The sequence below is a fragment of the Heliangelus exortis genome, chromosome 2 (assembly GCF_036169615.1).
Source record: "Heliangelus exortis chromosome 2, bHelExo1.hap1, whole genome shotgun sequence".
Lineage (NCBI taxonomy): Eukaryota > Metazoa > Chordata > Aves > Apodiformes > Trochilidae > Heliangelus > Heliangelus exortis.
This window is the reverse complement of record NC_092423.1, coordinates 133246923-133263384: the sequence shown is the minus strand read 5'-3', so window position 1 is coordinate 133263384 and position 16462 is coordinate 133246923. Positions and strand designations below refer to the sequence as shown.

The window sequence follows — 16462 nt, the reverse complement described above, 5'->3', positions numbered from 1 at the left end:
ATAGAAACTGTCTGTTAGAAACTGTGAAGATAAGCATAAAAACCTGTGGTTTAGGGGTGCAAAATGAGCTTTAAAGAAAGGTGCAGAAAGACTCCTAAATGATTAATTTCTTGGAAAGATTATGAGCACAGTTTTATCTGGAGCGCATATTGAGTTACCAGAGAGAGTAGTGGATCTTCCATTTGCTTTTGTATTAATTTCTCCAACAAGTATTTCTAGCCTCAACAACATATGAAAGTATTGTTTTATTTCTCATGTTTACATAAGAGATCTCACCAAAGGTTCTCTTGACCCCACTTTTCACTTGTAATCACTGCATCACATTAAGTTTTAAGGAATAAATAATTTTCAAGTATATTAATATAAAGTGCAAGTGTTCATAAAGGATATGCATTATTTAATTTTCCTGTCTGGGTGTTTATTATTTAACTACAGACTTTGAAAAGGTATGCAGGTTTGAGACGATCTTGATGCAGTGAACTTCAGATAAGAATTGATTCAGCTGGCTTCAAGGCAAAACAACACAATTTCAGTTATTAAGTCTAATAATAAACCTGGAGAAATCACAGGTTATTTGGCTTGTGTTTTGTCTTTACTATGATCCCATGTGGATCTGAAGTAAAATTTAATATAGAACACATTATGTCTAATGCTGCTATTACACGCAGACTTGAATTTATTTGGAAAAGCTAGAGAGCATAATTTCAAGAAAGTACAGCATAAATTGTTTGTTTCTATATGAATTTCCGTTTTAAATAACCATAACTTTGAAACCACCTCATTTATTTCCTTTAAATATGACTCTTTCACTATGAAAATCTCCAAGCATATCAAAATGAATTTTCTGCTTTTGGCTTTGACACTATATTCTGATTAGCATTAAAAAGAGTGGGAAATGCCTATCAATAACTCATTATCTGCAATACCAAAAAAAAGTTATTAAATATTTTAAAACCCATCCACTGAAACTCATTAACTATCTTATTTTTAAAGGCTCACCCATGATACCTTGAGCAAAATGAATTTTCCTGGGAACAAGAAATTAATGAGTGGTATACAGCAGTTTAGTGCCTTGGGGGGAAAATAAAGTTAAGTTGGCCCATGGTCTGTTTATACATTACTTTGGAGAAAGCTGAAAAGAAATACTTTTAAACTCAGTTTGTCTTAAGTCCTTGATCCTGACTTACTAGTATTTCCCCCTGTCCTCAGCCAAGCTCATGTTCAGGCTGCAAGTGCAGCCAGTCAAAAAATTGAGTTAACACTTTACAGACAGCAACATGGGGGCTCCTAACGGGCTTCTTGTGGGGAGTTTGGTGGGGATGGTGGTGCAGAGTTTTCCCTGTGGCAAGTATTATGCAGAGAGCTGAACCAAACATTGCTCAAACCCTCAGAAAAAAGTTCAGGAGGAAGACTGAGGAAATTCCATTCAGTGGTTTTAAATTCATGATGAATGTTTTTACAGTTTCATGGTCCAGAGTTTGAGACAGCCCCCTCCAGACATGGTCTGCGTGCCAGAAACGTGGCCAGCCCAGAAGCCAGGGCTACAGCAAAGCTCTACATTCCTGAAAATGAAAATAGAGTTACTGGTACATCTTTATGAAACAAAATAGACAAAAATCCGATGGTCAGACAACTTTTCTTTCATTTGTGTTCCAGGCCAAATATGTCAGGCAGTATAGAATCATAGAATCATAGAATCATAGAATTGGCTGGGTTGGAAGGGACCTCAGAGATCACCAAGTCCAACCCTTGATCCACTACCGCTGCAGTTACCAGACCATGGCACTGAGTGCCACATCCAGGCTCTTTTTAAATATCTCCAGGGACGGAGAATCCACCACTTCCCAGGGCAGCCCATTCCAATGCTTGATCACCCTCTCAGTAAAGAAATTCTTTCTAATGTCCAACCTAAACCTCCCCCGGCACAACTTAAGACCATGCCCTCTTGTCTTGCTGAGGGTTGCCTGGGAAAAGAGACCAACCCCCCCCTGGCTACAACCTCCTTTCAGGGAGTTGTAGAGAGTGATGAGGTCTCCTCTGAGCCTCCTCTTCTCCAGGCTGAACACCCCCAGCTCCCTCAGCCTCTCCTCATAGGATCTGTGCTCGAGTCCCTTCACCAGCCTAGTTGCTGCTAGGACCTCCTTTGGACCTGCTCCAGGACCTCAATTCCTTCCTAAACTGAGGGGCCCAGAACTGGACACAGTACTCAAGCTGTGGCCTCACCAGCGCTGAGTACAGGGGCAGAATCCCTTCCTTGGACCTGCTGGCCACGCTGTTCCTGATCCAGGCCAGGATGCCATTGGCCTTCTTGGCCACCTGGGCACACTGTTGGCTCATGTTCAGCTTCCTGTCAATCCAGACTCCCAGGTCCCTCTCTGCCTGGCTGCTCTCCAACCACTCTGTCCCCAGCCTGGAGCTCCCCATGGGGTTGTTGTGGCCAAAGTGCAGGACCCGGCACTTGGCCTTGTTGAACCTCATCCTGTTGGAATCAGCCCAACTCTCCAGTCTATCCAGGTCCCTCTGCAGAGCCCTCCTGCCTTCCAGCTGATCCACACTTCCCGCTTAGTGTCGTCTGCGAATTTGTTGATGATGGACTCAATCCCTTCATCTAAATCATCAATGAAGATATTAAAAAGAACCAGGCCCAAAACTGATCCATGGGGGACACCACTGGTGACCGGCCGCCAACTGGATGCAGCAGTCCTTGTATGGAACTGTATGGAACAGTCCTTGGTTTTGTGCTGCAGTGCTGAAACTCACCCATTAGGCCAGATTTTCCTTTCCAAGGCTTTATCTCCATGGCATGTTTAAAGTGGAAAAAAACCAGGATCAACAAGCTGGGAGAGCTGTGCTGCCACTTCCCATGGTGGCAGCAGGTGGGCTCAGGTGCAGCATGCTATGGAGGGACTGTCATCCCAATGCCTTCTCACTGCCTTGCAGAATTCCTCATACTGTCCTTTTTAAAAGATAAAAGCAGAGCTTCGAAGGTGGGTCCAGGTCACAGTTAACAGAGGCCTCAGATGACTTTATGTTCCTAACTTCACTGTAGAGTTGACTTCATGTAAAGAACAGACTTTCATAAAAGCTTCATGGGCCATGAGGCTATTGCTAGAGTTGTGACAGTGGTTTAATGATAGTAGTATGCAAACAAAAGCTTCAGCAATCTAAAGTGCTATATTAGATACCTTAGGTATCAATCTTTTATAAATGGCTGTGAATTATTTAATATCCCTGAAAATCTGCTATGTGACTATTGGTAAATTAGTAAGATTTAGGGTCTAAAGTGCCCCTTTTTACAGCTTTTGATAGTGAATAAACTTCCTGTAGGTATATGATTAGGAATTAACTGGTTAAAACATAAATTACCCTAGCATGAAAATATCAGAATAGATATCTCAGAAAGAAATCAGATAGAGATATTTCATAAATCAAAAGATATTTCATAAAATATAGAATAGATACTTCAGAATTATATCAGAAATGATAATATGGTAACTAGGAGACCAAGACAGTGACCCTATTGTGACCATAGTACAGATAGAAAAAGCTATAATGGATGAAGTTCTGCTGCAGCACCTTCTTGAATATAAACCAAACCAATATCTGTGAACAATACAGATGCAGCCATTAATGTGATTAACCACTCCTGATGAACAGACTGAGGGATTATTATTATTATTATCTTATCATTAGAAATAACATTAATTTTCACTTTCAGCTGTGGGAGTCTTCCTTCTGGATAGTACTTTATTCTGTAATCAGGTGTTCAGTTTAGCTGCTTTTCTTATAGAACTTCAATGAGGTTACTTGTGCATTACTTCAAGAGAGGCAGGAGTAATACTGAAAACTATTTTTGAGCTGTTTCAGTTGAAAAATAAGAAACAAAGAAAAATGTCCTGAAATAAAATTATTCCTCAGTTATTGACCAGAAATCCTAAAGGGAGTTAATGAAGACGAAGTCTTCACAATGAAATTGTATTTCACAGAAGAAAAAAAAGTCTCTAAAAACTTCCCAGTATAATCTTGGTATGAAACCCTTTACTGAACAAAATTACGTTTTCTCTATGAAATTAAACTTTGCAGGTGCTACAAATAGATGTTGTCTCAATAGGACTTATGTTCTATTCCTTATACAATGAGATAAAAATAAAATTAATTAAATTGGCTAGAAAAAGGAGGAATGGAAGAAAAAAAAAAAATCTGTTTTCAAAAACTGGACAGAGGAGTTTTAAGTTGTATTAGTGTCCAGTCAAACCTAGGGAAGACCAAAGCCAATTATTTCTTAGCTATAATTCATTCCTATAAAGTTAAAATATATTTATATGTTTACATGTGCATGCCTACTCTTGACTGAGCATATATATTCTTTTATTGTTTTGAAAATTACTTTAGATTACACTGTGAAAGGAAGGAAAATAAGCAACCCCAAACCTTTCATTGAAAATATTTTGCTTGGCTCTGCTTGCAAAGCATCTGCTTTGACATGGTGTTGACCAAGATAAGACTTTTAAATACCCTTCATGCAACCTGGTATTCATAGAATCATAAAATAGTTTGGCTTGGAAAGAACCTTAAAGATCATCTGGATCCCACCCACTTGCATGGGCACCTCCCACCAGACCAGGTTGCTCAAAGCATCACCCAACCTGGCCCTGGACACTTCCAGGGATGAGGCCTCCACAGCTTCTCTGGGCAACCTCTTACCAAATCCAGAGTCTTATTCATATAATTTGATTTCTGAGCTAAATCTACATTAGATAAATGTTTTTTTTAATGGGGACCCACCAGTTTTTACACAACGGTGATTGAAAGGACAGCAGAATCCACCATTACATATCTATATTAGTCAGTTAAACATAGGTTTTCTCTAAGAGTTTTCTGGGAGTTTCCATGTCACATTGAGTTTACTAGTTTTCCTTTTCCCCTTTTCCCCTTTTCCTTTTTTCTTTTACTTTCTTCTCCAAGTTCCTACGTGTGGATTTTTATTTTTTGAACTTTTTATAGTCATTGATGAATAGAATGGCTTATTTTAGGTAAAATAATGGGTACTTCTACCAAAAAAACTTAATATTCTTTGAAATTATGGAAATGGAAGCGAGTTTTCAGTTAATATCTCACTGCCATCTACTGTGAACTTTGGATAAGTGCACTGTGGAAAATGCATTTTACTTCAGTGGTGTAAGATGACTCTTCTCCCAGTGAATTTGCTCTAAAAGTTGAGGAAAAAGTCTACTGAATCTCAATAGACTGTGACATGTAAATTCCATTCTTTGTGGAGGAATCAGTATTTCTTAAACAGATGGCAATGTCTGATGATACTCAGTATTGTCCAGAAGGAAAGAACATCAGATTTTAGTTTGCATTCAGGCCAGATGAAAAATACTTTTGTCCTTTGGGAGAAAAAGCTTCAATTATTTTGCCTTAAATAGTAAGATCTTTAATCTCTTAGTGGATGTGTTGAAACAAAAAAGGATTAAGATACAGAAACTTGGGATAATTTGATATTTTTTTTAGTTGAAGAGTTATTTGATTCTTTTAAATTAGCTTTCATCTCAGTAGCTGATGCCTGGTGTATACAAACACCAAGCATATCCTGTGCTAAGTGCTGGTTTATAATAATTTACTCAAAGTTATGGAATTAATAGATTCAAAATAAAATAACAGAATTCTGAATTAGGAACTGAAGAAGATATCACAGAGGTTTGCTCTGCATTACCTGTGCTTTTGTAATAATAGATATAGAAATTACCAGGTTTACTCAAGACAGACATTTCCCCAATTTTAATCAAGAAAGCTGATATCAATTAAACAAAAATGAGTGAAAAGCATAAAACTGTGCATTTATGTAAGGGAATGAATTTTCTTAGTCTATTACTTCAGTAGACTGGGAATGTATAATTTATGTTTTTCCCTATTAGTATTTCACACACAAAAAAAAAATACTAAAGAAGATCCGTAAGCTTGCAAACTCCAGCACTTCAAAGCTGAAGGAATGCATTCATTTGCTTCTTTTTTTGTATCAGTTATGATAAAGTCTATAATTACGGTATGATTTTTCTATTTTATTGTTCTAAGACCTCATATGCTCAACATTATTCAGCCTTTACAAATGAAGAAAGAATGATAAAATAATTAATATTTTTCTGCGGTGTCCATTATTACTTCACTTCAGTGCTTTGCAAACATTAGCCCAGGTTTACAACTCAGGTATTTCAGGATTTGAAATGGTGTTGTGGGCAGCTGTGTGGTCATTCCATCTCTTCTGTTCTCTTTAAATGCAAATATATTTCTCAGGACTTGAAATGACATTAGAAATTCACTCAGGAAAATAAGCAAGTGTTTCCTGACACTTGACCCTTTCTGTCCCATCTCCTGAGCCTTCTTATATCTTTTCTAGTTTCGCCATCCAAGTCCCAGTGTCTTTTAGTCCCTGTCCAAAAAGCTATTTTACTTCGGTTGATTTCCTCCAAGCTATATTCCTTCTGTTGCACACATTGAGCATAGCCAATTCCAGCCTAAATTTGATGGTGTTAAGAAAAAAACCAAAATTGCACACTAGCTTAAAAAGCTGTTGTGAATTTTGTAGCAGGTGACACTGGTAGAAGTGCCGACAAGGTGGGGTTTACTAAGTTATTAGAGGTCTTTGTGTCCTCTTCTTGTGGGCCACTTGTCAGTCTTGGTTTGTAACTCACTCTTTAGGAAGATGTTGACTTTGTAGAAGTGGGGAATTTTTTTTTTCCTTCATTGTGTTTATAAAATTTCTTAACAAATTGTGCATTTCTCTGGCAGTTTCAGTATCTAAAATTCTTAACCCGACTGAAAGCCCCAGGAATGGGGATTCTGGACTGAATCCTTTGTTTGCTTGGCTGTTGGAATTTTGCAGTGATTGTTTATGTGTAGTTTGATGTGCAGTGTAAACGGGGAGTAAATTATGAGGCATCCACGGGTCTTTGCAGGACAGAAGGCTCCTCCAGAAGCTTACATCTGCCATCTTATTGTTGAGTTGACCAGACTGGTCCATAATTGAGTATCTCTACCATCTTTTCATTGCTGTCATTAGTTCCCTGTTGTCTGTCATCTGTCAGTGATATGACTTAAGTGTAATTAACTTTTGTAGCTTCCCACACGGATGAGATGCTGCCACACATGGAGTCTATGATAGTACTGCAGCCATAGGAAAATGATGTACAGGTGTGCAACATTTAGCTTCTAAAAGGGTAGATGAAGGGAAAGAAAGGATTAAAAAGAGTATTTATCAAGGTCTGCTCTTATCCCAGAACGCCATCCTGTCTTTGCTGCCAGCAGTGAAAATTCTGCATAAGAAACTCTGGGGAAGGGAATCGGGAATCAGGCACACATTTGCAAGTCCCATTATTCAGTAATCACCAATAAAGAGAAAAATATTTAAATATAAAGGGGAATATTAAAAATTCTTATATTTGTAAAATAATAATTTATCAGAATATTGAAAAATTTTGGGAGGGTGAAATAAAGCTGCAGATAGGTGTTGCTTTTTTTTCTTTCATTAAATCTTTTAAATTTAAGTTGTTGCTGCCCTCATGTGGATGTGTACTGTGTTGTCTCCATTTACTGGAAAAAGCAGTGGGCAGATTTTGTTAGAAGAACAGAACATTCAACAGCACTTACACAGCAGACAAAGGACAATTCAGCTACAGAACTGGTGCTGTCTGTCTGAGCCACAGATCTCCAGCAGCGTGACTGGGAGGTCCTGTGCATACATTTGCTGGATTCTAGTTCTGGAGAAGCAGGAATGCCCTCAGTGTTAGGAATCTGCTACCCAGACTCTCTCTGGAGAAAGGTGCTTTTGCAGCTCACAGAAGGTGATAAAGGCTCCTTCTGAACCAGGTAATGTATATCCCAAGTTAACCAGGTGGGTCCATCCAGGAGCATGCACAGTTTCCAAACACCTTGCAGGTTGGGGTATAAGACAAACCAGAGAACTGAGCACAAATCTTCAGTATACCAGCATAAAGCAGCTGTAGGAGCAATTCTGGTAAAATGCTACAAAAACAACAAAAAAAGGAAGAAAAATAATCCAGCAAGAGCCAAGTTAAATATTTTTCTAGTTGTTACTCTTTGGTGTACAGACAATTGTTAAGTATATTAGCATAAACAATGTTGTTTATTTTTTTTTTCAGGAATTCATGTTGGAACTGCATTAGTAACTGCATGTTATTGTACCATTACCTTTGTGCTATCATACCATTAGAAGCTGTGGTACATTGGTAGCTAATAGTAATGTTCCATTGCATTGTGCATTAGTTGCCCATCTACCTACCAGAACCAGGTGGTCTAAGCAAAAGTTTAAAGGTATAAGCCATTGGATAAGATACTTAGAAAATGAGGAGTTACTCAGTGGTAATTTATAAAGCAAAACTGAATTTTATAACATTTGTAACAAAGGGTTTGAATGAATGGCTTTGCCAGTCTTGTGTCTGTAAAATAACCTGTGCATAAATATGACAGAATGACAGATAAGCTTTGAAGACTTTTATTTGATAGATAATTGAACACCAAATCCAGCTAAATATCAGATCTTTCATTGGTCCTATATATTTCAGTGTATACACATAACTTTACAGAGTATTAAATGTGTAAAGTTATGTTTAGAGCTGTGTCTGATAATAAAAATTGAGACCTTTTTTCAGGCAGAGCTGAGAAGGCTTTGCAAGGAAAAGCTAGCTAGTTAATATGCAGAGGAAAATTTAAGCAAATTTAAAATAGGAACACAGTAACCTGAACAGTGTTCAGATATCCTACTCTTTGTGTGACTTATTTGTAATTGCTCCCAATGCTCTTAAAACCAAAGGCTTTCAAAAATAGATTGTCTGCAGTCACAAAATAAAGACTGAAGATGGGACATGGAGTGGAGGCCTGTAACTTGGAAAGGAGAAGCCAGGCGTGTGTGGCTGTCTGCCAGGTGACAAGGTGGCAAATTATCACTAGGAAGGATGTAATGTCCCTTAAAGAGTGAGCAGGAAGATTTGCTTTCTTCAGAGCTCTTTATTATCAGTAGGGGTTTATGGGCGAGGTGGATAAGATATTGTTCAGATATTGCTACTTTTTTTTCCTGTGCAGTAATACTATAAACTGTTCTTGATAGCAGAAAAAAAACACTTGCAACAGCAAGTTCTGGGCTATAATACACTGCTACTAAATTTCACTCTTTTTCAACTGCCCCAGCAAAGTCAGGCACAGAAGAGCTCTGCTGCTTCCCATGCAGAGAGGGTCTTGGGGTCAGGGCTCTTGCCCCCTGGAGCAGCAAAGCATGGGGAGGTGTTGGGGAGGCTGTGGAAGACTCCCTGGTGATGGAGCCTTGGCACATGGCACAGAGCAGAGGGAGCCACTGCCATCCGAGACCCAGGGGAGCACCTCCTCCATCAGCCCTCCTCGTCCCTCTGTGCTGCAGTTGGGGAACTGGGAGAATTTAGCTCCCCAATCTTCTTTGAGGATCTACTTTCTGTATGATAAGCATCACACTCTTCAAAATACATCTGCAGCAAGATATTTAGAAGTTACTTCTGTTACTTCTGTACTTCTGCTTCTGCCGACAAAACCTGCTGCAATTGAAATCTGAATTAGTAAAAATTCTCACTTGTTTAAGCTCTAGACTTTATAATCACTTTTTTTCTTGCTAATCTCTATTGTCTTCTAGTAGCAATATGGGAACACACGGTTAGGCAAGAAATACCCTTTATATTCAGTTTTCTGGTTAAAATGACAGTCAGAATTTGGGACTCCCTTAGCCTTACCAACTGTCTGGATTTTCTCTGTGTGGTTTAATGCTGTCCTGAGAAGAATGAAACTTATTCTGTACAACAGTGTTCTTGGAAATACATTGAGCAGCCAAAGAGCTCACTCACTACCAGGAGAACAAGTTACCAGGTATCAGTGTCTCCGGGTTGCTGCCTTGCACAGGTGGCACCTGTAACAGAGGGTCACTCAGCTGCAGTGTGCCATGGGGCCAAAGCTGGTATGGGGATGGTTCATGCAGAGAAGCAGAAGCACTGCAATTGTTTGCTGCACAACTCTGTGTCAAATCCCTGAAAGCTATTCCAGTTCATTTCTGTTTTAAAGATATTGTATGGAGAGTGTGCTGGCAATTTGATTTGATGCTTGTGGTGTATGAGCTGCTTTGTCAGGCTCAGACAGAGATATCAGGTGGGTTGCGTGTTATTTTATCTGTGCATGTCAGAGTTTTCAGAGGAAAATGAATACAATCTTTCACTACCTTAACTTAAAGCAAGTATTTATTATATAGGAGGCTGTAGGGAAAACTAGATTTGGCTCTGACTTGAATTTATATTTCTCCTACTAATTGGTCTGTAGAGTGAAAAACCTGAGAAAGTAAGAACACTGAGAGAACAGGAGAGCTGAAATGAAGCTCTAATAGATTCCACTACTCTGATCAGCAGTGTTATCACTTTTTTCAAGTTGTTTCCCCTCATCTACTGCTTCCTTATTTCAAAGCTTTGGTATAAAATATTTAGAATATTTAAAATGCATAATAGATTACAGTGTTTTCTGGTTCTGATACCTTACAGTATACTAAATGGTACAATCACAAAACAAAATTTTGGTGTGGAGCTTCTATAATTAAGGCTATGTTGTTGTAATGCCACTTTGTGTCAAGTATTCCTTCCCTCTGACCTCATTAGGTGTGCCTAGTCATTAGATACAGTGTTACTGAAGAGTTTTAGCTTAAGAGCTGCTTTGATTAATGATAGGTTGGACTGAGGTTTTACTGTGTAGGATTAACTAGATTTAAAAATGGCAAAATGCCATAGTAATATTTATGCCTGACTTTAATAAGAAGCAGAAGTAAACTCCAAGGACCCTTATGATTTTAAAATGAACTAAATTCATGTGCTCATTACCTTAATGTCCCATCCTATTTTATATGCAATGATATATCCTATGATAAGTCCTACAGAACAGTAACCTAGATATGGTACAAATATGTAATCTCAAGTAAATAATCCTGTATTTATTAAGGATCATAATTTTTTTATAATTTGAAAATCATGTTTATTCAGTGGTATTATCAAATACAGAAAAATGCTTCTTACTGGTTTGAGGCTTTTTACTTGAGAAATAATATGCAAATATGACAAAGCAAGCAGTTCTCCCAGTCAATAATGTACAGACATTGCAGTTGAAAAATGTATTTTCACATTTTTGTGTCATCTGCTATTTGAATTTCCCTTAACTGTCTTCTCACTTAAGTTCTCCTGAAAACTTACAAAGTTGGGACCTCTAGAGATTAATAACCTTATTTTTTTTATCATTGATTGTGTATTTTAGTATATGGTACTGCCAAGAAAACCCAGACTGTTCTCTACTCCAGACAGCATTTGATCATCTCCTTAAATCCTACTAGAGTTGATATGATTTAAGCATATACTTAAAAGGTAATGCATTGCTGAATGAGGGCCTTTGTAGCTAGCTTTTTTTTCAGTCTGTGGTATCTTTACTCAGATAATCAAAGGGCACTGATTAATTATTAGTGCTGAACAGGAAAAAACCTCCCCATCCTCGAGGCAGAGTTTTTTTAATAACTGCATAGATTCTGATTTCCTGATTTTTGCTGTTTTTCAGTGAACTCCCAGTAGCAAAAAGTGTGGAATGAAATTTTTGTTTCTGCCTAGTGATGTGCTGTGAGAATCAGGCACTAATAAGCAATAACAAGTTCTTCGCAGAGGTGACCTGCATTCTGCCAAAGCTTGTAGGACAAGATCCAACCAAATACTTGGGCTGTAATGCCTAATTTCTCTTCAAAATTGCAGATATATTGAACTTGACTTAAATAGGATTACTCACTCAAGCCAGTGTACGTAAGGGTTTAAGGCTTGTATCCAGCTTCCAGTGAGTTAGAAGGCTACGCACTTGTTTGGCTCAGGGCCCCAGGCACTTGCATAACATTGCTTGTGTGACTTCTTCTGCCCAAAGTGAGACAGACCTACATCAACTCCATTACTCATACCAGCAAAATTGTGCCTGTGTGTAAGTGATGAAAGTCAAAGATCCTGTTTCTTCTTGTACCACATTGAAAATTTCTGTTTTCACTGATGATGGAAGCTCATTAGCCAGCATAGTGCCCACTGATCACTTATGTACCACTGAGTTTTTCAACTGCAGTTTAATATCACCTCTGTATTCTTTACTTAATTGATCAGTCAATGCTTTTTTTTTTTTTTTTTTTTTTTCTTTTAGGAAGAAGACCAACAAAAACAAAGGACAAAAAGGACAAGAAAAAGAAGAAAAAGAATTTGATGGAAAGGGCTCAGAAGCAGCACAGCATCTTTTTAGCAACAGATAAAACAAGCCAATAAAGACTTGATTTTCTTTAATATATTTTTTGTGAAGTGCACAAAAGCTGCTATATGCTCCTTTGACAGTATTGGTGGCAAATAACTCATGAAAAAAAAAAAGCCCACAAGCATGTTTGGTTTATTTATATATTTTTGATTTTATTTTTTCTCTACTTTTTGACCTGGAGACTTCAAGGTCAGAGCACACTGAGTTGAATCAGTGAAAGTGATGCTGAAGTGCATGACAGATTTTGTCCTGAGTGCTCGGTCAGCATGTTGACACAGAAGGAAAGCAGGAAAGAAACCTCTACATCACCATTAGGTGGACTTGTGCATATTTAAATAAAAAACCAGGAAGTCTTGGAGGTGTAGGTACTATTGCAAATATGGCCTTTGTTTCCTGTATTTGTACATTTCAAGAGTAAATGGCTATGACTTCCCTACTTAGCATTAATGTATGTTCTCAGCACCTACTACATTAAAACAGTTGTATAATAAAACTGCTTTAAGACAATATACTGCAGGAACTACTGCTTACAGTTCCAGAAGCACAACAGACCCTATGTGTACATATTACTCTGTCTACATATAAATGAACATATTTACTGTACATCTATGCATTTTTATGTATAATACTTTATACATGTTGAAAGTTATGTCCTGTTGGTTCTAGTAATATACATTTAAAATAATCCAGTAAATGTTTACTTTTTACTATGTTTTAAGTATCTTTTCATATTTCTCAATTGTTACAAACTGGATTTTTTCTCTCCTTTGTAAAGCCCATTCAGATAGCTAAACTACCTTGTGCTGACCCTCGCATTGGAGTGTCAGCTCTGGAGCATACTTACCAGATTAGTAAACCATGAGTCTCTTCTGCTATACCCTACTCCTAGCTCTGCCCCTGTGTATTTTGTCTCAGAAAAAGAAGTGTAACTTTTTTCAAGCTGAGGCACAATGATGTATCAGGAGACAAACTATATGGAATTTTCTTAGTATTTAAGATTGTATGTGTAATGTTTTGTGGTTTGGTTTTTTTGCTTTTTTTTTTTTTTTTCAAATATAATGCACAATGGTTTTTTTCTGTTAGTCCTGATCCAGTCAGATACAGCAAACAAATACCTGAATAGGAGAGAAATAAAAGAAAAAGCTATGTAAATTCAGTCAGTCAAAAGTATAGCAAATCCCAGTATTGCAAATAATTTAGAGTTTAGCAAATTTAATCTGCATCTAGTGGGTTTTTTTGAGGGTTTTTTTTTGGGGGGGTGGGGAGAGGTGGAGAGAATTTTCTGTGAAGGAAGTTAAAATGGCAGGATGTGTCACCACTGGGAAAAGACCATACTAAAATGGCTGTCATTTATTTTAACTTATAGAAGTTATTCCAGTTCTAGGACTCAAATTTGCGTATGATCTACATAAAGCAAGGAAAAGGTAAAACAGACACCAGACCCAGGTCTCAAGAAGACAAAACTATTTTTGACATATTCTTTATCCCCAAAATTGCAGTTTTTAGTTTTATGGGTTATATGCTTTACAGGTAAATTAGGGAAATAAAACAGCTGTAAGCACAAATATATCCATATTAAACTAGGACAAACATTGTTACAAAAACATCCAGTATTTAGGTGCATAAGAATGTTCCATAAAATCAGTTGTGGACTTCGACTTAACCATGAGGTTTTCACCATCTTTTGTTTAGAATATGTTGATATTTACATAGAACATAATAATCTTCAGGACCGTAAGTGTTCTGATCCTGGGCTGCTATTTTAATTTGGACATGAAATGCTCATTTCAAAAGAAAAAAAAAAAAAAAGGACAGTAAGAACTGTAGCTGCCTGTTTGCTTACTTTGCTTACTGGTTATTAAATTTGGCTGTAAGTGGAGTGAATGCCCTCATACAATCCTTTTAGTAGTGTTTACAAAATACTGTATTAGGCATGTCATGCTACAAAATACAATAAAATGATGTCACAAGCTTCTGAGTAAAATACTTTTGATCCTTTTGGATTCTAAGAGTTGTATTCCTTTGGAATCGCATACACATAAAAGAAATGGAGAAGGTGTGTGAATGCAAATTTTCTCTCACTGGAGTAGAAAATTTGAGGATTTTCCAGACAGCTATTTTATTGATACTTACCATATGTGCACAGCAATCACGTAAATGTGGTGCTTAGGGACATGAGTTAGTGGTGGACTTGGCAGTGCTAGGGGGATGGTTGGACTCTATGATCTTAAAGGTCTTTTCCAACCAAAACAATTCGGAGTGGAGCATCTCTCTTATGAGGAAAGGCTGAGGAAGCTGTGTCTCTTTAGCTTGGAGGAGACTGAGGGGTGACCTCAGTAATGTTTACAAATACGTAAATGGTGAGTGTCAGGAGGATGGAGCCAGTCTCTTCTCAGTGATGAGCAATGATGGGAGAAGGGGTAATACATGCAAGTTAGAGCATAGGAGGTTCTGTGTAGACATAAGAAAAAGATTTTTCCCTGTGAGGGCAACAGAACACAGGAACAGGCTGACCAGTGATGTTGTGAAGTCTCCTCTGGAGACATTCAAAACCCACCTGGACAAATTCCTGTGTAACCTACACTAGGTGGTCCTGCTCTGGCAAGGGGCTTGGACTCAATGATCTCTTAAGGTCCCTTCCAACCCCTAATATTCTGTGATTTCTATATTTGAGAAGGCACTGTAGGTATAGATGGATTTCACTTGTCCCCTTTACCTTCATAGACAGCATTTCCTTGAGACTGTAGGTACAAGAAACCTACCCCTAAGTAGCAAGTACTCTCATGTGTAGTTTCTCCTTTGTCCTAGACATCTGTTTTTAACTTGCCTTTGCATGGTGTATCCTATCAATGTATTCATACCACTGAGGTTTTGTAGTATCATACTTCTCCTGAGATTAGAACCATTCCTTGGACATTACTAAAAGTTTATCCACTGAGAGCATGGTCAGTCACTGGAGCAGGGTCCCCAGAAAAGTGGTCATGGCACCAAGCCTGTTAGAGTTCAAGGACCATCTGGACAGTGCTTTTAGTCATATGGTTTAGTTTTGGTAGTCTTGTGAGTAGTGGGGAGTTGGATTCAATGATCCTTAGGGGTCCCATCCAACTTGAGATATTTCTGATTCTATCATTCTCTTGAGAGATCATCTTGTCCCAGTCTCTGCTTAAAACAGGCTCCCCTCAAAGTCACATCAAATCTCCTTAAGCTTTCACAGCCTCTCTTGCCTTTGTTGCCATGTGTGACCATCTTGCCAGGGATTTTTTTTTTTTTGTGTTGCTATTTCTCTACATTGCCTTTTTGCTGTGCACTTCTGAGAGGACCAGAGCTCAGCCTTCTCCATAAGCCCTGATCAGGCCACTGAAACCTGCTGCTAGTTTTCCCTTTAGCTGCCTCTTCTTCAGGCAAAACACTCACAGTGCCTTTGGCCTCTTCAGATGTCTTGTTTGCCAGCCCTCTAACTATTTATTTACCCTCCAGAGGACTTACTCCATTCCTCTCACACACTGAGTACCTTAAACCAGGCACAGAACCCCAGGGGTGGCCTCCTAAGTGCTGAGTAGAGGTGTGACTTCTGGACTACTCCCTTTTGGGATGTTACAGAAGATCTCATGATGTTGACTTTCATATTTCTACTGGGATGACTGGGAAGCTGAGAATATATGCTGGCAGTACCAGCAGTAGCTGGTATATGCTACTGGTTCAGGATTTCAAACAGATTCTGTTACTTGTTAAAGTGAAGATCAGGTTTTCAAAACAGCCTGTGCACACTCTGCCTCTTATTTCCTTTAAATTTGATGACAATCAGCCTTGTGAAGGTATTACTTATTTTCTGGTAAGTAGGTAACCAAATACAGGTGGCACTTTTTGATTCTTTCAGAACTGTCATTAGGTTTTTTTAATTTGTTTTTCACAGACAGTGAAAGGATTCAGACAAGTGGAGCTTCTGTGTTCACAAGATTTATATGTCCCTAGTTTAATGAGTAACTATTGGAAATTTGTTTAAAGCTAGAAAAGATTCAAGTCAGTAGGATAAAAAACTTCCCATGCTGTAATAATCATTAAAAAAGTGCTATGTAATGATGTGCAAAAAATTACTTTTCAAAAGTGTAGATTAGTTCATCTT

General features: G+C 38.1%; 1 protein-coding gene across 1 annotated transcript in view; it reads left to right on the top strand.

Annotated features, from left to right (window-relative positions):
• The window catches only part of RSPO2 (R-spondin 2), a 108090-nt gene extending 93781 nt beyond the window's left edge, over positions 1–14309 (top strand). The window contains exon 5 of the mRNA XM_071738206.1: positions 12235–14309. Coding sequence (XP_071594307.1) covers positions 12235–12353 — 119 coding nt within the window. The 3' untranslated portion in view covers positions 12354–14309. The remainder of the gene's footprint in view (positions 1–12234) is intronic.
• The last annotated feature ends 2153 nt before the right edge of the window (positions 14310–16462 follow it).